Source organism: Phalangium opilio, unplaced genomic scaffold (genome assembly GCF_054372755.1).
Source record: "Phalangium opilio isolate 3A_F unplaced genomic scaffold, DU_Popi_V2 ptg000094l_1, whole genome shotgun sequence".
In the NCBI taxonomy this organism is placed as follows: domain Eukaryota; kingdom Metazoa; phylum Arthropoda; class Arachnida; order Opiliones; family Phalangiidae; genus Phalangium; species Phalangium opilio.
The window spans coordinates 2,665,291-2,685,862 of record NW_028324199.1 but is presented as its reverse complement, the minus strand read 5'-3'; the positions used below and the strand labels follow the sequence as shown (position 1 = coordinate 2,685,862).

Genomic DNA, 20,572 nt, shown 5'->3' with positions numbered 1-20,572 from the left:
ATCACGTCCGCTTTACACGCGGAAGGTGTCAGGTTCGAGCCCTGATGGATACATGTTTTGACCATCGTGATTTGACATAGTAATAAGCTAGATCTCTTCGAAAACTTAAATTAACACGTATCTATGGTGTAGTGGTTATCACGTCCGCTTTACACGCGGAAGGTCCCAGGTTCGAGCCCTGATGGATACATGTTTTGACCATCGTGATTAGACATAGTAATAAGCTAGATCTCTTCGAAAACTTAAATTAACACGTATCTATGGTGTAGTGGTTATCACGTCCGCTTTACACGCGGAAGGTCCCAGGTTCGAGCCCTGGTAGATACATGGTTTGACCATCGTGATTAGACATAATAATAAGGTAGATCTCTTCGAAAACTCACAATAACCAAGTATCTATGGTGTAGTGGATATCACGTCCGACTAACACGCGGAAGGTCCCAGGTTCGTGCCCTGATAGATACATGTTTTGACCATCGTGATTAGACATAGTAATAAGCTAGATCTCTTCGAAAACTCACAATAACCAAGTATCTATGGTGTAGTGGCTATCACGTCCGCTTTACACGCGGAAGGTGTCAGGTTCGAGCCCTGATGGATACATGTTTTGACCATCGTGATTAGACATAGTAATAAGCTAGATCTCTTCGAAAACTTAAATTAACACGTATCTATGGTGTAGTGGTTATCACGTCCGCTTTACACGCGGAAGGTCCCAGGTTCGAGCCATGGTAGATACATGTTTTGACCATCGTGATTAGACATAGTAATAAGCTAGATCTCTTCGAAAACTCACAATAACCAAGTATCTATGGTGTAGTGGCTATCACGTCCGCTTTACACGTCCGCTTTACACGCGGAAGGTGTCAGGTTCGAGCCCTGATGGATACATGTTTTGACCATCGTGATTAGACATAGTAATAAGCTAGATCTCTTCGAAAACTTAAATTAACACGTATCTATGGTGTAGTGGTTATCACGTCCGCTTTACACGCGGAAGGTCCCAGGTTCGAGCCCTGGTAGATACATGTTTTGACCATCGTGATTAGACATAATAATAAGGTAGATCTCTTCGAAAACTCACAATAACCAAGTATCTATGGTGTAGTGGTTATCACGTCCGACTAACACGCGGAAGGTCCCAGGTTCGTGCCCTGATGGATACATGTTTTGACCATCGTGATTAGACATAGTTATAAGCTAGATCTCTTCGAAAACTTAAATTTACACGTATCTATGGTGTAGTGGTTATCACGTCCGCTTTACACGCGGAAGGTGTCAGGTTCGAGCCCTGATGGATACATGTTTTGACCATCGTGATTAGACATAGTAATAAGCTAGATCTCTTCGAAAACTTAAATTAACACGTATCTATGGTGTAGTGGTTATCACGTCCGCTTTACACGCGGAAGGTCCCAGGTTCGAGCCCTGATGGATACATGTTTTGACCATCGTGATTAGACATAGTAATAAGCTAGATCTCTTCGAAAACTTAAATTAACACGTATCTATGGTGTAGTGGTTATCACGTCCGCTTTACACGCGGAAAGTCCCAGGTTCGAGCCCTGGTAGATACATGGTTTGACCATCGTGATTAGACATAATAATAAGGTAGATCTCTTCGAAAACTCACAATAACCAAGTATCTATGGTGTAGTGGTTATCACGTCCGCTTTACACGCGGAAGGTGTCAGGTTCGAGCCCTGATGGATACATGTTTTGACCATCGTGATTAGACATAGTAATAAGGTAGATCTCTTCGAAAACTCACAATAACCAAGTATCTATGGTGTAGTGGCTATCACGTCCGCTTTACACGCGGAAGGTGTCAGGTTCGAGCCCTGATGGATACATGTTTTGACCATCGTGATTAGACATAGTAATAAGCTAGATCTCTTCGAAAACTCACAATAACCAAGTATCTATGGTGTAGTGGCTATCACGTCCGCTTTACACGCGGAAGGTGTCAGGTTCGAGCCCTGATGGATACATGTTTTGACCATTGTGATTAGACATAGTAATAAGCTAGATCTCTTCGAAAACTTAAATTAACACGTATCTATGGTGTAGTGGTTATCACGTCCGCTTTACACGCGGAAGGTCCCAGCTTCGAGCCCTGGTAGATGCATGTTTTGACCATCGTGATTAGACATAATAATAAGGTAGATCTCTTCGAAAACTCACAATAACCAAGTATCTATGGTGTAGTGGTTATCACGTCCGCTTTACACGCGGAAGGTCCCAGGTTCGAGCCCTGGTAGATGCATGTTTTGACCATCGTGATTAGACATAATAATAATAAGCTAGATATCTTCGAAAACTCACATTAGCCAAGTATCTATGGTGTAGTGGTTATCACGTCCGCCTAACACGCGGAAGGTCCCAGGTTCGTGCCCTGATAGATACATGTTTTGACCATCGTGATTAGACATAGTTATAAGCTAGATCTCTTCGAAAACTTAAATTTACACGTATCTATGGTGTAGTGGCTATCACGTCCGCTTTACACGCGGAAGGTGTCAGGTTCGAGCCCTGATGGATACATGTTTTGACCATCGTGATTAGACATAGTAATAAGCTAGATCTCTTCGAAAACTTAAATTAACACGTATCTATGGTGTAGTGGTTATCACGTCCGCTTTACACGCGGAAGGTCCCAGGTTCGAGCCCTGGTAGATACATGGTTTGACCATCGTGATTAGACATAATAATAAGGTAGATCTCTTCGAAAACTCACAATAACCAAGTATCTATGGTGTAGTGGATATCACGTCCGACTAACACGCGGAAGGTCCCAGGTTCGTGCCCTGATAGATACATGTTTTGACCATCGTGATTAGACATAGTTATAAGCTAGATCTCTTCGAAAACTTAAATTAACACGTATCTATGGTGTAGTGGTTATCACGTCCGCCTATCACGCGGAAGGTCTCAGGTTTGAGCCCTGATAGATACATGTTTTGACCATTGTGATTAGACATAGTAATAAGCTAGATCTCTTCGAAAACTTAAATTAACACGTATCTATGGTGTAGTGGTTATCACGTCCGCTTTACACGCGGAAGGTCCCAGCTTCGAGCCCTGGTAGATGCATGTTTTGACCATCGTGATTAGACATAATAATAAGGTAGATCTCTTCGAAAACTCACAATAACCAAGTATCTATGGTGTAGTGGTTATCACGTCCGCTTTACACGCGGAAGGTCCCAGGTTCGAGCCCTGGTAGATGCATGTTTTGACCATCGTGATTAGACATAATAATAATAAGGTAGATCTCTTCGAAAACTCACAATAACCAAGTATCTATGGTGTAGTAGTTATCACGTCCGCCTAACACGCGGAAGGTCTCAGGTTCGTGCCCTGAGAGATACATGTTTTGACCATCGTGATTAGACATAGTAATAAGCTAGATATCTTCGAAAACTCACATTAGCCAAGTATCTATGGTGTAGTGGTTATCACGTCCGCCTAACACGCGGAAGGTCCCAGGTTCGTGCCCTGATAGATACATGTTTTGACCATCGTGATTAGACATAGTTATAAGCTAGATCTCTTCGAAAACTTAAATTTACACGTATCTATGGTGTAGTGGTTATCACGTCCGCTTTACACGCGGAAGGTGTCAGGTTCGAGCCCTGATGGATACATGTTTTGACCATCGTGATTAGACATAGTAATAAGCTAGATCTCTTCGAAAACTTAAATTAACACGTATCTATGGTGTAGTGGTTATCACGTCCGCTTTACACGCGGAAGGTGTCAGGTTCGAGCCCTGATAGATACATGTTTTGACCATCGTGATTAGACATAATAATAAGGTAGATCTCTTCGAAAACTCACAATAACCAAGTATCTATGGTGTAGTAGTTATCACGTCCGTCTAACACGCGGAAGGTCTCAGGTTCGTGCCCTGATAGATACATGTTTTGACCATCGTGATTAGACATAGTAATAAGCTAGATCTCTTCGAAAACTTAAATTAACAAGTATCTATGGTGTAGTGGTTATCACGTCCGCCTAACACGCGGAAGGTCCCAGGTTCGAGCCCTGATAGATACATGTTTTGACCATCGTGATTAGACATAGTAATAAGCTAGATCTCTTCGAAAACTCACAATAACCAAGTATCTATGGTGTAGTGGCTATCACGTCCGCTTTACACGCGGAAGGTGTCAGGTTCGAGCCCTGATGGATACATGTTTTGACCATCGTGATTAGACATAGTAATAAGCTAGATCTCTTCGAAAACTTAAATTAACACGTATCTATGGTGTAGTGGTTATCACGTCCGCTTTACACGCGGAAGGTCCCAGGTTCGAGCCCTGGTAGATACATGTTTTGACCATCGTGATTAGACATAATAATAAGGTAGATCTCTTCGAAAACTCACAATAACCAAGTATCTATGGTGTAGTAGTTATCACGTCCGCCTAACACGCGGAAGGTCTCAGGTTCGTGCCCTGATAGATACATGTTTTGACCATCGTGATTAGACATAGTAATAAGCTAGATCTCTTCGAAAACTTAAATTAACAAGTATCTATGGTGTAGTGGTTATCACGTCCGCTTTACACGCGGAAGGTGTCAGGTTCGAGCCCTGATGGATACATGTTTTGACCATCGTGATTTGACATAGTAATAAGCTAGATCTCTTCGAAAACTTAAATTAACACGTATCTATGGTGTAGTGGTTATCACGTCCGCTTTACACGCGGAAGGTGTCAGGTTCGAGCCCTGATAGATACATGTTTTGACCATCGTGATTAGACATAGTAATAAGCTAGATCTCTTCGAAAACTCACAATAACCAAGTATCTATGGTGTAGTGGTTATCACGTCCGCTTTACACGCGGAAAGTGTCAGGTTCGAGCCCTGATGGATACATGTTTTGACCATCGTGATTAGACATAGTAATAAGCTAGATCTCTTCGAAAACTTAAATTAACACGTATCTATGGTGTAGTGGTTATCACGTCCGCTTTACACGCGGAAGGTCCCAGGTTCGAGCCATGGTAGATACATGTTTTGACCATCGTGATTAGACATAATAATAAGGTAGATCTCTTCGAAAACTCACAATAACCAAGTATCTATGGTGTAGTAGTTATCACGTCCGCCTAACACGCGGAAGGTCCCAGGTTCGAGCCCTGATAGATACATGTTTTGACCATCGTGATTAGACATAGTAATAAGCTAGATCTCTTCGAAAACTCACAATAAGCAAGTATCTATGGTGTAGTGGCCATCACGTCCGCTTTACACGCGGAAGGTGTCAGGTTCGAGCCCTGATGGATACATGTTTTGACCATCGTGATTAGACATAGTAATAAGCTAGATCTCTTCGAAAACTTAAATTAACACGTATCTATGGTGTAGTGGTTATCACGTCCGCTTTACACGCGGAAGGTCCCAGGTTCGAGCCCTGGTAGATACATGTTTTACCATCGTGATTAGACATAATAATAAGGTAGATCTCTTCGAAAACTCACAATAACCAAGTATCTATGGTGTAGTAGTTATCACGTCCGCCTAACACGCGGAAGGTCTCAGGTTCGTGCCCTGATAGATACATGTTTTGACCATCGTGATTAGACATAGTAATAAGCTAGATCTCTTCGAAAACTTAAATTAACAAGTATCTATGGTGTAGTGGTTATCACGTCCGCCTAACACGCGGAAGGTCCCAGGTTCGAGCCCTGATAGATACATGTTTTGACCATCGTGATTAGACATAGTTATAAGCTAGATCTCTTCGAAAACTTAAATTAACACGTATCTATGGTAACGGCAATCAGGGAGAGATGATATGTGGCGGCTAGAGTTGTAAGCTCATACAGTTTATAACGATCGTTAAGGCTACGAACATTGGTCAGTAATGCGCGAGAATCACAAGATGATAAGAGGGAAGCATGGTCAGTGGCTCTCGGGGAGCCAGTGGGTAAATGTGACGAGGCATAACATTGTAAATATGTAGGCACGAGAGTTTAAGGTTGATGTTGCAGTGGTATCACATGGCAAGAAATGCCGGGGGACGATGAGTGGTGAACGGCGGAGGACATATGTACGGGGACCACGGTACGGAGGGAGGGTACGTACGTAGACAAACAGCACCAGGGAGAGATGGGGCACCAACTGGAAGATTATTAGGGAAGGAAAGAGGTGGGCCAGGGCCAATCTCTAACTTTACTAAACTTTACCGTAAACGATAAGCGATAATTTTATCGGGCGTAACCTTATCGACAGGTCGATAATTTCGTATTCACCAACTCATTCGTGCAAAATACGATAAGGATCTTTACGATAACGTCGTATAGGGTTAAAAATAAATTTGTCGATAAGCTTCCTCAGACAGCAGACTATTTTTAGGTATAATTATTTTAGAAACACAAGTAGAGAAGACGTGGTTTTTAGTTTACAACGATTTTAATTACGCGAGTGCAGAAATGAGTGATATACCTAAACGATCGTGTTGGGTTACAAAAAACAACGCGAAATAATGTTAAGCGTGTTGGAGGCTAATCCACAACTTATTGGTTGGAAGTTAAGTTCCACTTTTACTAAGGATCTCTCTGACAGTCTATTGGCAGAAATGGTTAAAAACTTAAATGTTCAAGGGCCGCCTATAAAGAACATCGCTTCATGGAAAAGAGTAAGTAATTAACTATATTAATTACATATATATTGCTTACAATAGTACTACTACGCATTGAGAGTAGAGCTAGTACACCTAACCTAACCCAAGTCCACGATTAGTTGACTGCAGGTTGTTGGTATTAGTATCTATCCTAATGAAAATACCGATCTTGTAAGAAATAAAATAATTTGAGTAGAACTTTGGTAGTGAATACTTCTGTTGGCTTTATTTCAACCCTTTCATTCCAATTAAATAGAATTTGGCTGACTGGAAAACAAACACCCTCTCTAAAGCCGCTGCGGCCATGAAGGAGAAAAATAAAGTGACCCAGAGGTATTAGGCGGTGCTCTATCCCCAATAGAAGAACGGTTACTTGCTTTGGCAGGTGGGTGAACAAAATTACATGAAATACTGTGCTAGGTGAAGGCGGATTTCCTTCTACTGTTCAAAGGGTAAGTACACGGTTCTCTGGGTCAAAGTAAATAGGTGAGGGAAATTGAAGCGTTTAGCAGATTATAGTAAGTATTTAATCAGCCATTTTAGGAGTATATCTCCTCATATTAATTCAAAACCACTTCTACAGTGTATATCAGAGCTTGGGGATCTCTGGAGAAAATACCTTACCAAAGCGGAATTTCACTTATCATAAACATAGCCAGAACCCCTTTTAAGCCCAACCAAGCCTATATAAAACCGTAACTAACTCCAACTTGAACCTGTTTTTTGCTTTCTGGAAATCCACGAGCTCTGATATACACCATAAACAAATGGTATTGAACTGATACGAGGAGATTGACACCAGATTACCCAAAAACTATAAGCTTACCTAGCTTTCTTCCTATTTGTTGAGAGCACGTGGACTAGTTCTAGTAAACTTTCAAATTTATCTTTTGTGTAATGAAATATTTAAATAAAATAATAAAACTCATTTTAGCCATCGGTTTCCATATCAGTTCAGGAAAAACTGCAAGAGTCCAGTGTAGTTAGTGGAGTAAGTTCACCTCACCAAAATTAGACCCACTTTGTAAGGAGTTTTGATAACGTAATCTATAGACACGCGAAAAGGAAGGCTCTTCTTTTTATAACGCTAGTTTAGCGCAAATTTTGCATTACGATGCCGATGAAGGGTTTAGCCTATCTCCTAGTGTAACGAATTCTGAACCACCAATCTCTACTAGAATGGTTCCGAATGTTTCACCGCGCCTAAGTACTTCATTTGTACGTTAAAATTCCGGATCATTTAATTTTGGACGATTTCAAAGAGATTCCCCTTCGCCTGTTACCCAATCTCGAAATATTACACCGCCTAGTAGTCTGTTACAAGCAACAAACGCGTATAGACAAGCGCGGTCGCTGACTCCACGCGCCATAGTTGATCCAGGTATTTGAATGAAACGTATAGTTTAGCCCTGGACTGGCCATGTTGTTAGGAAACGTGATTAATTTACAGAAGTTTCAAAATCGCCAATTTCAACGCGAAGTAACGAGCAATCTAGCCACTTAGGCTCAAATAGTTCTCGAGCTCACAACCCTACGGAAGGTGGTCATTCAAGGCGCAGATCTGCCAGAGATGAGAGTAGTACCATGCGAAACACTAGAAAATTATTTTCGGGAAAATTTATATGAAGAATTTCAAATAGGTACAACTAGAGTGAAAAGAAGAGGGCCATATGATACAGTTTTGGCTGATAACTCGCTGAGCACAGAGCAGTTTTTTCAGAACAAGCTCGAAATGCAAACAAGGCAAATGGTGGCTATGGAGGAAAATGCTGCGTGCCAAAAGCGTCTAGTTGTAAAGTTTTCAGAGATAAATAATACTCGGTTTAATAATAAACAGTTTTAATTCATAAAAAAACGAAAAGATAATTTCAACGCGGTTACAACAAGATGTGCCCGGCTGGGCACAGAATACTTTTGCACGGCAACTGTCGAATTACTATTATTACTATCAAAAAATTTTCCAGGGATGGACATAATATTAGCCACAGCGTACCGAACTTAAAAGGCGTATAGAAAATTTACGTGAATAGCCGTAACTATGCTAAAACGATTACCCGTAATTCTAACGTTAATTTATTTACTTCTATTATTATTCTAATAGTGCAACACAATAATAGAAGTGAGTGAGTATCCCCTCGTTGCGAATTCTTTAACAGCGTGATCATTCAATAAATTTACTTAAGTTATAATTTTCAAACTTTTTCCTTATTATCTTAAGATGAATTTCGTCCCGAAACATCTTTAATTAAAATAAAACGTGAATCGAACTTGCGACCCATGGTTCTGCCGAGCAAAACTCAATATCTCTAACCGATATACCACGCGCCCATCGGTCAAGCCTCGCCAACATTATTAATACACGCCTGAGCGCGCTCCCCCGAGAATTTTTTCGGTACCTTTTAATTCGCCGAATGCCTAAGTTTCTTTATCTCATTTTAAAAACAGGAATGTTAAAACAGAACATTAATTTTTATTACGTAAGTTAAACAAAACTGATTCAGATTATTTTAAAACATTTTAAAAGTAGTAATAATATAGTGCCACATTAAAACAATAATATTCCTATTTTTAAAATGTGAACAATTTTATTCCTATTTTTAAAATATGACTCTATTTTATTCCTATTTTTAAAATATGACTCTATTTTATTCCTATTTTTAAAATATGACTCTATTTTATTCCTATTTTTAAAATATGACTCTATTTTATTCCTTTTTTTAAAATACGACTCTATTTTATTCCTATTTTTAAAATATGACTCTATTTTATTCCTATTTTTAAAATATGACTCTATTTTATTCCTATTTTTAAAATATGACTCCATTTTATTCCTATTTTAAAAATGTGGCAATATTTTATTCCTATTTTTAAAATGTGGCAATATTTTATTTATATTTTTAAAAATTCCTCAATCTCAAAGTTTTGCTGGTTTTAAAAATTCGCGGGGATTTTTGAGATTTGAGGTTTTGAAAAGCGACATCTATGCGTGGTGCCCAAATACACCTTGACTGCCTTCCCTGAGATAGCGCGCTTAGGCCTGTATTAATAATAAATTTACTTTTGTTAAAACTTTAAAACTTTTTCCTAGTTATTTTAAGACGAATTTCGTCTCAAAACATCCTTAATTAAACTAAAACTTAAAAAAAAAAAATATTTCATCGTGTGGAATCGAACTGCGACCCATGGTTCTGCCGCGCAAAAGGCAACTGCTCTAACCACCATACCACGAGCCTAGTTATCCAAGCCACTATGCGTGGTGGCCAAATACACCTTAACTGCCTTCCCTGAGATAGCGCGCTTAGGCTTGTGTTAATAATAAATTTACTTTTGTTAAAACTTTTCCTCTTGGTCACAGCATGACGTCAGCAAACCGCCGCTGGTATTCCACTGGGGAATTTTTCATCGTTTCCCTCTCGTGGGCCCGTATATTTCAATTGACACCCGAGCGTGCTCGACGGGCTTTAAGTCTTCCGTTTATAAAAATATAACTTTTGAACGCCGCACGGACCGCAATGGGACAGGTCTCATCATGGAAGAAGAAGGGTATGGAATGGTGAGGTGAATAGGCAGACGGCTACGCGAAATGTAGGGTCACGTGGGAATACTCTCCTCTCCTCTCGGCACTAGCTGTAACGCTATTACTGCTCTGCGCAATATTGGCGCGCAAGCAAAGAGAGGGATACACTGTTAAGACAATGAAGAACTCGCGTAGTTTTTCCATGGTTTAGATCCGCTTTCTACCGCCTCTGCTTCAGCGCGCCTGCGCGGAAGCTTTCAACGTTGGTGATAAACTCGGGAAGGAGGGAATGAAAAGGGAGAAGTTACGATTTTTACATTATAGGACCCGTCACAAGTAGAATAATCTTACACCAAGTTCCTATGTAAGATTTTTTGCCGTAGCCTCTGTGTGTGTAAGTTCTGACGTTAAGCTTTTTAAAGTTCCCAACGGAGCTCGCGTGAATGGATAGATAAAATTTCTAAAATGTCGGCCACGACCGAGAACGAACTTTTGAAGCAGCGCTCCACAGCGGTGGAGAGTGAAGTTAAACAGGCGGGGTTAATTTATTTATCCGAGTAAGTTCAAGCAAGGGGGGTGGAATTTTTTTAGTGAGACCCAGCTTTCCGCGGCTGATGTTAGTTGGCGCCGAGAAAAAACGTTAGTAGAGAAAACCTTTGGGTGTTCAACTACCATTTACTCTACAGTAAATACATTCGGTCTAGCCTTGGGATATCAAGTTTTAGGAACACTCTAGATGAGACGTTCGTTAGAGAGAACCTGACACACTATAACTTCATTCCTAGGCTGGATCATCTCCATTTGGACCCGTCTATAGCGTCTTTAGGTTTTTGGTTCATTTGCGAGTAGATCGTGTCACTATATGCTTTTTTTTATTCATCACAACTTACCACTGGTAGATTATAAAAATTAAAGTAAAAATTTTTATTGAAATAAATAATTTTTGAGTAATTTTTCCGTTTCTTTCCTTCATGATTGGAGATTCGGTATTCGGCCGAATACCGAATACGAAAAAAATGGCCGAATACCGAATAGTAACCGAATATTCGTGGCATCACTATTTAAAATTATTTTCACATCTCAGGCAGACAGCTTCCTTTTCATTTCGAATTAAAGAATTTACTTTAAGAAATAAAATTTTTGAATAATTAAATCCTCTATTTTTAGAATGCCGACGATGCGATACGAATTGATTGATACTTCGTGGGATTTTCTTAGCGATAAAGAATACAATACTAGTTATCAACTGGCACCGCCCTCAAGCTTCGTTTATTACACTTTTGCCTACAAGTACATTCGACCAGATGATGTTAACTTAACTAAAATGTTTTCATTTTCAACTTACGGGGTATGAATTTGCAGCAACGACAATGTCATTCAAATGAGAGACCTACACTGGCCGAATTTTTCAGGCCCGAGATTGAGCTTTTCAAGTAGTCCGAAACACGGCCCGGCCCAGCCAGTTACGTGCATTGACCAAACTCGGCCCGGCTCGTTACATGCATTGACCAAACTCGGCCCGGCTCGTTACATGCATTGACCAATCTCGGCCCAGCCCGTTACATGCACTGACCAAGATCGGCCCCGGCCCCTTTGCATAATTTGACCAGGCCCGGGCCCGGCCCGTTACATGCATTGGCCAAACTCGTCCCGGCCCGTTACTTGCATTGACCAAGCTCGGCCCGGCCCGTTACATGCATTGACCAAGCTTGGACCGGCCCGTTACATGCATTGATCAAGCTTGGACCGGCCCGTTCAATGCATTGACCAAGCTCGGCCCAGCCCCTTTGCATAATTTGAACAGGCCCGGGCCCGCCCGTTCAATGCATTGACGAAGCTTGGCCCTGCCAGTTACGTGCATGACCAAGCTTGGATCGTCCCGTTTCACGCATTGACCTAGCTCGGCCTGTTCTCTTTGCATGATTTAACCAAGCCCGGCCGGCCCGTTCAATGCATTGACGAAGCTTGGCCCGGCCCGTTACGTGCATTGACCTAGCTCGGCCTGTCCCCTTTGCATGATTTAACCAGGCCCGTTCAATGCATTGACGAAGCTTGGTCCTGCCCGTTTCATGCAACGAACAAACTCTGCTCGGCCCGGCCCCATGCATGCATTGACCAGGCCCGACCCGTTATATGAAAGTGACCAAGCTCGGCCCGGCCCGTTTCATGCATTGACCAAGCTCGGCGCGGACCATTACGTGCATTGACCAAGCTTGGCCCGGCTCGTTTCATGCAACGAACAAACTCTGCTCGGCCCGGCCCAATGCATGCGTTGACCAGGCCCGACCCGTCATATGAAAGTGACCAAGCTAGGCCAGGGCCGTTTCATGCATTGATCAGGCTCGGCCCGGCCTGCTACATGCATTGACCAAGCTCGGCGCGGCTCGTTTCATGCATTGACCAAGCTTGTCCCGGCCTAATGCATGAATTGACCAGGCCCTTTACGTTACATGCATTGACCAAGCTTGACCCGGCCCGTTACATGCATTGACCAAGCTCTACCCGGCCCGTTACATGCATTGACCAAGCTCTACCCGGCCCGTTACATGCATTGACCAAGCTTTACCCGGCCAGTTACATGCATTGACCAAGCTCGGTCCTGCCCGTTACATGCATTGACCAAGCTCGGCCTGTCCTCTTTGCATGATTTGACCAGCCCCGGGCCGGCCCATTAAATGCATTGATGAAGCTTGGCCCTGCCCGTTTCATGTAATGACCAAGTTCGGCCTGTCCTCTTTGCATGATTTGACCAGGCCCGGGCCGGCCCCTTCAATGCATTGACGAAGCTTGGCCCTGCCCGTTTCATGTAATGACCATGCTCTGCTCGGTCCAATGCATGCATTGACCAAGCTCGGCCTGGCCCGTTTCATGCATTGACCAATCTCGGCATGTACTGCAAATGGTTTTTTTGTTTTTGTTTTTACTTATCATAAATGAATTGCGTTCATATTTGCTTTAGCGTCGTGTATTATAACTTACTTTTATAATAGTCCGTCACAACGTCACATTTGTTCTTAGAAGCTTATATTACTTAAAATTATCTTTCATTTGAATCATGAATTCGAAAAATAAACAAAAACCCTTCCTGGTCCCATATATTTTTCAAAATTTGAAAATCCCAACCCGACACGGCCCGATAAAAATATCAAATTTGGAAAGCCTGGCCAGTGCAGGGCTTTGAATTTCAAATTTAAAATTGAACATCATTTCTAGGATTGGTTCCTGTTCTTTCTATGCGCTGTACTTGTCAACTGGAAACGATTGAAACTACCACAATTGGGAACAACAATTGGAAATACGAAAATAGGCAAGCCAAAATTCGAATTTTACTAAAATTGCGAAAATTTCACTCAATTGGTTTTTCAAAACGCAAAGGTGATTTGGCGCTGAAATACGTGGGTTTTCTGGGCATCGCGATCATGTTTATCACGTCAATAACCAAAGCTAATGTGTCATCGTACCACGTTTACCAATCATCCCCAAAAATCCACACTCTGGACGAATTGATAAAGGATCCCAACATGAATATCTTCGTCCTAAATAAAGGACACATTAACGGTTACCTGAAAGTATGTCGTTATCCCTTAAAGGGGAATATATAGTAGTAAAATACCATAGTGTGAGGTCAAAAAGCGTGAGGTCTCCCCATACCAAAGTTCAAAAAAACCTAGCCCACAGGGTTTTATTGATGTTTTTCAGGGTTTTATTGCGGTTTTCTGGGTTTATGAGGGGTTTCTTGGTTTTATTGGGGCTTTACTGGGTTCTATTGAGGATTTCTGGGCTTAATTGGATTTTTCTTGGATTTTATTGGATTTCCTTGGGTTTATTGGTTTTTTGGGTTTTTTCTGGGTTTTTATCGGAAATTTTCTTGGGTTAATAAAAAGGTTTTAAAATGTTTCATAAAAATAATGAAAATTATAAAATAGTACTTTTAATGTTGGAACAACAAGGATTAATAAAAAAATGTCTTAGTGGGCAAAGACTAGAAAAAGTAAATGATAAGAGAACAAAATTGAATGACCGAAGTACAGATATTAAATTTTTTACCTCTCCGTGTGACGTAGTCCAGGAGAGGTTCTGTAACGGCCGTGTCTGTCTGTCTGTGACAGACACCCACGTGACCGCGTTCGCAGTTTGCGTATCGGAGCAAACGTGTTCGCCATTTCCGAACTGCTTTCACAGTCACGGAAATGGCTCCTCTACTTGAGTTCTCACACCACCATCTTCTAGTCTTTGTCCATCCCACACGGACACCAGTCTGTTCTTACTGGCTTCTAATCACCACCATCTTCGCTCTTAGTCCATTCGACCTGGACACCAGTCTGTACATACTGGCTTCCATCAAAACCATCTTCTGTTCTTTGTCAATCCCACATTGACACCAGTCTGCACTTACACTGGCTTCTAACACCACCATCCACTGGTCTTCCGTCTATTCCACATAGACACCAATCTGTATCATTATCCATTATCATCGTTTGGTTTTAGGATATACACGGCGATCAGCTAGGGTTACGAGAAACGTCTAGCCTCCCTAAGGTGAGATCGCCACCAAAGGTTTTCGCAATTGCGCTTTTTCCTTACTATTATAATGGAAACGAATCGAATATATACCCCAAAATTTTAAGAAAGCGGGCAAGAGGGGTACCCTTCGCTTTAAACGTCAATATTAGCAAAGTTTGAGATGATAATAGGTATAACTTTATTTTAAACGATTTAACTATTATTAATGTTAATTATTGAAGATTAAAATAATTAAAAATAATTATATTTATTTAAATATTAAAGATAAACCTCTCGTGCAAAGAGAGAGATTATCATTGCCTCCTATATCTACCAAGGCCCGTGCATGCGATATATCTCCTTCATTGCCTCCTATATCTATCAAGGCCCGTGCATTGTGATATATTTCATTCATTGCCTCCGATATCTATCAAGGCGCGTGCATTGTGATATATTTCATTCATTGCCTCCTATATCTATCAAGGCCCGTGCATTGCGATATATTTTTCAAAACAACAACAAAAATGGGAAGCTCCTCTCAGAAACATAATAATTTGTTTTCTCTGTATATGAAATGAAAATATGGATAATATTGCGCTCCTTCTTTAATGGTATGAATCCTTGCCTGTCTATTAATATTTTACGTAGGAGTAATACGTTTTTAGCGAAGTCTAGAGAGGATAAACATAAGCGAGATTGTTTCGGAAAAAAATACTGCTTCCACTAATGGGTTTATACTCCTTGTTACTGTTGTATAGAGTAATCATGATAAAAGCTTAAAAATTACGAGAGGACAGACCTTTTTTTGTTTTATTCTTAATAAGAATATAAAACATTTATTTTGTATCAAAAAATATTTTTGGTGCTAAGATTGCTTTAAAAAAATCCAAACGGTTAGGCATTGGTAAAAAAGACAAATGATATTTTTCAAATCTAATGAGATAACGCCCACCTAGTTGAAAATTGCCCTTTTTTATCCGCGGGAGCCATTCTTCATGAGAATTTCGATGCAAGTAGGTTGTCAATTAAACTACCGGTATATTATTGTTGTTGTTGTTGGAAGTTGGAGATTAAGTGAAATTAAGTGGTTGTAAAGAGCCAGCAGGTTTTTGCCGCTTCTTTTTGTGAGTATTTGATTTTTGTATGTAAAATGGAGGAAGATAATGTTGAGAGTAAGGACGAAATGCGGAAGCGCAAAGCGCGGGAAAGGATGAGGGCGAAAAGGTCGAAGTTTTCATTGGATACTTAAGTTTACATAATTTTCTCGACACGGAGAGGTAATATTTTGGTTTTTCCAACTTGTATAGATACGTAGTCGTGTGTTTTCGGCTTCTCGGAAGACGCTTGGTTACATGTTATTTTACAGGCAATTAAAATCGAAGTACACATCGTATTGTCTAACCATTACTTTTACCCTTGCAACGGTATAGTAGTTGATAAAATATTCAGGGTATACACATTTATTATAAATACAATGTCTCAGTTATTTCTAGCCTTCCTTTCAAGCTGATGGTTTTCGGTAAAAAAATCAGCTATAAAACGTTTAGCAAAGATGTACAAATAATAAATAAGCGTTCGTCTGTTCACTTACACTGCATATTTTAGGGATTTTGAAAGAAATTGTACTAACCGTATGAAGGTATAAAGGTAAACGTTCCACTTCTGGGAGTACCCCGTGAATCCAATGTTCGTGGAGTAAACGTTCGTCCAGTGGCGTCGCTATGCCTTTTTTGGGAGGGGGGCTATAGCCCCCCAAAATAATCTGTAAACCCTGCCAAAAAACTGCTTGTCGCCCCACCAAATATTTGATAGCAATATATAAAATGTTATATTGATAGATTCGTTAAGTTTCATCAATGAAGAGATGAACTTCAATCTCAAACATTATAATTTTGAAGTGAAAAATCCCTCTACTATCCGCGAATGAACTAAAAACAAATAAAAAAGCAGAGCATTCAACACGTATCACGTCGTTCGAAAGAAGTCCGGGTAGTGGTGACTAAGCAAGCAAACCGAAACTGAAACTTAAAACAACCCTATTCACTCACAAACAAGCATTGTAGAATCCAATGAATACAAAGTATATTAGCCATCTAGTTTGTCTCGGCATGGATAAGTTCGTGATCAGGAAAAAACGTAGACTCCTTAGATGGTCAAAATGCTTCTACTAGCGCAATTGCTGCTAATCTTGCAAAATGTCAAGGTGAAATACTGCAAGATTTTTATGATCCTTCTACCGAGGATATTACACTTACAGACGATCAAGACAAATCGGATATCGGTGCTTCAACGTCAAGGCAGAGTGCTCTTAGCAGAGAACCGATTTTGAAGCATTTAAATGTGAATGATTTAAATAATTCCCCAAATGATGACCCTCGGCAACCGGTTCTTTTGAAATTCCCATCGAGAGAATTTGGAAAACAAAAGAGATCTTTTCTTGCATCGTGGTATAAAACTTTCAAATGGTTGTAATATAGCAAAAATCAAGATTCAGCGTTTTGTTACGCATGCAGACACTTTAAGACTAATACCGGAAAACAAGAAGAAACCTTTGTATCAACTGGAATGAAAAACTGGAAACGTGGGCCTGAAAAATTCAAGGAACATGAAATTACACAGGTACACAAAACTGCGCTCGAAAAATGGACTGGATTCCAAGCTACTCAAAAGTCAGGATCAGTAGCGACTCTAACTGCAACTGCAAATATGTAACAGGTTATTAAAAATCGTTCCTACCTTTGGCGGCAATGCGAAGTGTTATTACTTTCTGCCAGACAAGGTATTGCTCAACGTGGTTACGATGAATCAAAAGACTCTTTAAATAAAGGGAATTTTGTGGAGATTTTGAAGACCCTATCGAAATTTGATACAGTTTTTGGCGAGGCTCTTTTAGACTACATGCCAAGAAACGCTTCATATTCATCTCCTTCTTCTCAAAACTAAATAATTGAAATTTCCGCGAACATTATACGCAATCAAATTATCGCCGAAGTTAAAGACGCGAAGTTCTATTCAATAATGTGCGATGACACTAGGGATGTTAGTAAAATTGAGCAAATGAGCATTTGCTTTTTTTAAATAAATATATAAACGATCGATTTCTCTGCTTTCAAGATGTTCGAGACTTATCAGCAGCTGGATTAAAAAAATCCATTTGTGATAAAATTTCAGAGTTCGGTCTTGATGCCGCCAATTGTGTTGGTCAGGGATATGAAATGGTGCTAATGTGATGAGTGGTAATTGCAGAGGAGTACAAACCCTATTTAAAGAAGATCATCCAATGGCCATTTATGTTCATTGTTTCGCTCATAGACTGAATTTGGTTCTAGTCGACACCTGTGGAGATATACAAGAAGCGAAGGATGTTTTCGATATTCTCAAGAGCTTGAACTCGAATTTCTCCTTGTCTGGCATAGCACATCGAAACTTTCAAGAAATCCAGAAAAACTTAAACTTGGTACACACGGAACTTCAGGGTCTTAGCGACACACGCTGGGCTTGTCAAATTAGATCGATAAAAGCGGTGAAAAAAACTTACGCGGCTTTATTGCAATATTTGGAAAATCCCCAAGATGGTTCTGATCGATGCAAGGCACTAGGATTGTACACATTTTTGAGGAAGTTTTCAACAGTCGTTACTATGCTAGTTTTTCATAAAATCCTTTCTATCACCGAATTATTAAATGATCAGCTTCAGTCAACCAACCTCGATTTGTCTCAGGCTACAATGGCGGTGCAAGTAGTTATTGATACTCTGTAACAGTTCAGAAGTGAGAGCGCCTATAATTCTATTCTTGTTGAAGCCAAAAAATTGGCAGGTGATCTTGACATTCAAGTAGAGTCTGAATTAACTCCAGTAGCCACGGGTTCCAACGAGGAGCCTGCATCAAAGCGAGGTCGACCAAAACGAAAAACAGCTTTACCGAAAGCAATGAGAAGTATCGTAATTACCGAAAAAACCGGACAAGGAATAGACGAATCCAGCTCATCTTTAAAGTCCGGAATTTACTACGCCACATTGGATAGAATGATTAATGAAATGGAAGTGCGATTTATTACCAGAAACAACACTGAAGTTCTCGAAGCTATAAGAGCAATGTCCCCTTTACTGATGACTAAAGACATGGACAGTTTTTTGTCTTTTGAAAGACTGGGTGGATTTTGCTCACAGTACAATATTCAAGTTCCTAAAGCTGAAATACTAGTTGCTAAAAACTACTTGCGAAACCTAAAAGAAGATGAACGTCCAGGTTCCTTATTAGGTTTATTAAATACTTTACCAGAAAACGTTTTTCCAGGACTGTGGAAAATGTTACAAATTGATGTAACCCTCCCAGTCACATCCGTTGTATGTGAACGCTCATTTTCTTTACTAAAGCGAATTAAAACTTACTTAAGAAATACTATGGGTCAGGTGCGACTTTCATCATTAGCTATCCTAGCAATTGAAAGAGAAATATCGCAAAACATTTGTATTGATTGTATTATTGACAAGTTTGCGTCCACGACAGAGCACTCGAGATGATTAAAATTCCTTCACCCATTATTGCCCCATAGTCATTAAATTCGGTTCCTTACTCTTTTTCAATAAAAGTTTGTATATCTTTAAAATGCCAATTATTTCACATTGACACCAATTTTCGGATAGTTATAAACATCTGCACATATTCCCACGAATAAACTATGCAAAATTGAGTAATACATTTCATATAATAACTTTAAAATAGTTCGCCACGTACATCTTAAACTTAACGACGACGACGATGATGAAGATAGAAGCCAGTACTTACAGACTGGCGTCCATGTGGGATGGACAAAACACCAGATGATGGTGGTAAATAGAAGCCAGTAAGTACAGACTGGTGTCCATGTGGGACGCACGAAAGACCGGATGACTGTGGTGTTTAGAAGCCAGTAAGTGCACTGATGTCCATGTGGGATGGACAAAAGACCAGCTGATGGTTGTGCTTAGAAGCCAGTAAGTACAGATGTGTGTCCATGTGGAATGTACAAAAGACAGGAAGATGGTGGTGTCAGCGAGACAATGGAGTAATAACTAGTGTAAAAGAGGAATACAATGCGGTAAATATTTTTTTATTAAAACCAGAATTTAATTTTTTTCCAAAGGTACATGATGTGTAATGATTTTTCTATACTCTAGTAAATGTGTCTTATCCCTTCTATAATACCCCTGCTTTGGAGAGACGTTTCTCACCTCTCGGAGTCTCGGCGCTTGATTCTCGAAAGGTGGCGCATTAAGATAGTAAATGTTAAGGGATCTTCCATTTATTTGAATTTGTAGAGCGGGAAAATTCTTTTGACTAAAATATTTTTTATATAAGGAAACGCATGTATTTCTAATATATCATTATAATTATTATTATTTAAAAGATAAAATTTATAATAATAATTATTAGAAGGATAAAATTTATAATAATAATTATTAGAAGGAAAAAATTTATAATAACAATTATTAGAAAGATAAAATTTATAATAATTATTATTATAAAGATAAAATTTATAATAACGTAGGCTCGGATGGAAATTTTTATTTTAATATTGGAGTCGCAAATATTCATTATATATTATTATAATTAGAAAGATATTATAGAAAGATAAATATTATAATTATAGTTAGAAAGATAAATATTGAAATTGAAATTGAGGTTTATTTTTGAACCCTGTATTACAACATAGCAATGTTACTTTTTACAAAAATACAGGATTTAATAAATTAATTCAATTTTTATATTAATTACATTTAAAACTTCCTTATACAATTTTAAAACGCATTTGTACAATTTTTAAAATTTATTTATACAATTGTAAAAGAGTACTCTTCTATATACATATTTAATCAGTGTGTACTAAAGATTTTGAAGCAAATTTTAGCGTTGCATTAATAGAGGTCAGATTTC

At 39.6% G+C, this 20,572-nt stretch overlaps 1 protein-coding gene and 17 non-coding genes across 18 annotated transcripts; all 18 read left to right on the top strand.

Annotated features, from left to right (window-relative positions):
• Nucleotides 1-117: 117 nt before the first annotated feature.
• Nucleotides 118-190, top strand: TRNAV-UAC (transfer RNA valine (anticodon UAC)). The gene has a single exon. It is a non-coding gene; the product is annotated as a tRNA-Val (tRNA).
• A 64-nt stretch (nucleotides 191-254) lies between these two features.
• On the top strand, nucleotides 255-327 carry TRNAV-UAC (transfer RNA valine (anticodon UAC)). Its single transcript has one exon. It is a non-coding gene; the product is annotated as a tRNA-Val (tRNA).
• A 340-nt stretch (nucleotides 328-667) lies between these two features.
• TRNAV-UAC (transfer RNA valine (anticodon UAC)) lies at nucleotides 668-740 on the top strand. The gene has a single exon. It is a non-coding gene; the product is annotated as a tRNA-Val (tRNA).
• Nucleotides 741-955: 215 nt separating this feature from the next.
• Nucleotides 956-1,028, top strand: TRNAV-UAC (transfer RNA valine (anticodon UAC)). Its single transcript has one exon. It is a non-coding gene; the product is annotated as a tRNA-Val (tRNA).
• Nucleotides 1,029-1,367: 339 nt separating this feature from the next.
• On the top strand, nucleotides 1,368-1,440 carry TRNAV-UAC (transfer RNA valine (anticodon UAC)). The gene has a single exon. It is a non-coding gene; the product is annotated as a tRNA-Val (tRNA).
• A 64-nt stretch (nucleotides 1,441-1,504) lies between these two features.
• On the top strand, nucleotides 1,505-1,577 carry TRNAV-UAC (transfer RNA valine (anticodon UAC)). Its single transcript has one exon. It is a non-coding gene; the product is annotated as a tRNA-Val (tRNA).
• Nucleotides 1,578-2,193: 616 nt separating this feature from the next.
• On the top strand, nucleotides 2,194-2,266 carry TRNAV-UAC (transfer RNA valine (anticodon UAC)). The gene has a single exon. It is a non-coding gene; the product is annotated as a tRNA-Val (tRNA).
• A 342-nt stretch (nucleotides 2,267-2,608) lies between these two features.
• TRNAV-UAC (transfer RNA valine (anticodon UAC)) lies at nucleotides 2,609-2,681 on the top strand. The gene has a single exon. It is a non-coding gene; the product is annotated as a tRNA-Val (tRNA).
• Nucleotides 2,682-2,883: 202 nt separating this feature from the next.
• TRNAD-AUC (transfer RNA aspartic acid (anticodon AUC)) lies at nucleotides 2,884-2,956 on the top strand. The gene has a single exon. It is a non-coding gene; the product is annotated as a tRNA-Asp (tRNA).
• A 202-nt stretch (nucleotides 2,957-3,158) lies between these two features.
• On the top strand, nucleotides 3,159-3,231 carry TRNAV-UAC (transfer RNA valine (anticodon UAC)). The gene has a single exon. It is a non-coding gene; the product is annotated as a tRNA-Val (tRNA).
• A 480-nt stretch (nucleotides 3,232-3,711) lies between these two features.
• TRNAV-UAC (transfer RNA valine (anticodon UAC)) lies at nucleotides 3,712-3,784 on the top strand. Its single transcript has one exon. It is a non-coding gene; the product is annotated as a tRNA-Val (tRNA).
• Nucleotides 3,785-3,986: 202 nt separating this feature from the next.
• TRNAV-AAC (transfer RNA valine (anticodon AAC)) lies at nucleotides 3,987-4,059 on the top strand. The gene has a single exon. It is a non-coding gene; the product is annotated as a tRNA-Val (tRNA).
• A 202-nt stretch (nucleotides 4,060-4,261) lies between these two features.
• Nucleotides 4,262-4,334, top strand: TRNAV-UAC (transfer RNA valine (anticodon UAC)). Its single transcript has one exon. It is a non-coding gene; the product is annotated as a tRNA-Val (tRNA).
• Nucleotides 4,335-4,673: 339 nt separating this feature from the next.
• On the top strand, nucleotides 4,674-4,746 carry TRNAV-UAC (transfer RNA valine (anticodon UAC)). Its single transcript has one exon. It is a non-coding gene; the product is annotated as a tRNA-Val (tRNA).
• A 202-nt stretch (nucleotides 4,747-4,948) lies between these two features.
• On the top strand, nucleotides 4,949-5,021 carry TRNAV-UAC (transfer RNA valine (anticodon UAC)). Its single transcript has one exon. It is a non-coding gene; the product is annotated as a tRNA-Val (tRNA).
• Nucleotides 5,022-5,361: 340 nt separating this feature from the next.
• On the top strand, nucleotides 5,362-5,434 carry TRNAV-UAC (transfer RNA valine (anticodon UAC)). Its single transcript has one exon. It is a non-coding gene; the product is annotated as a tRNA-Val (tRNA).
• Nucleotides 5,435-5,635: 201 nt separating this feature from the next.
• TRNAV-AAC (transfer RNA valine (anticodon AAC)) lies at nucleotides 5,636-5,708 on the top strand. Its single transcript has one exon. It is a non-coding gene; the product is annotated as a tRNA-Val (tRNA).
• A 12,175-nt stretch (nucleotides 5,709-17,883) lies between these two features.
• Nucleotides 17,884-19,179, top strand: LOC149637930 (zinc finger MYM-type protein 1-like). The gene is made up of 2 exons (XM_089850804.1): nucleotides 17,884-18,241; nucleotides 18,473-19,179. Exons 1-2 carry the CDS (start codon nucleotides 17,884-17,886, stop codon nucleotides 19,177-19,179), a joined length of 1,065 nt encoding a protein of 354 aa, XP_089706930.1.
• Nucleotides 19,180-20,572: the final 1,393 nt, after the last annotated feature.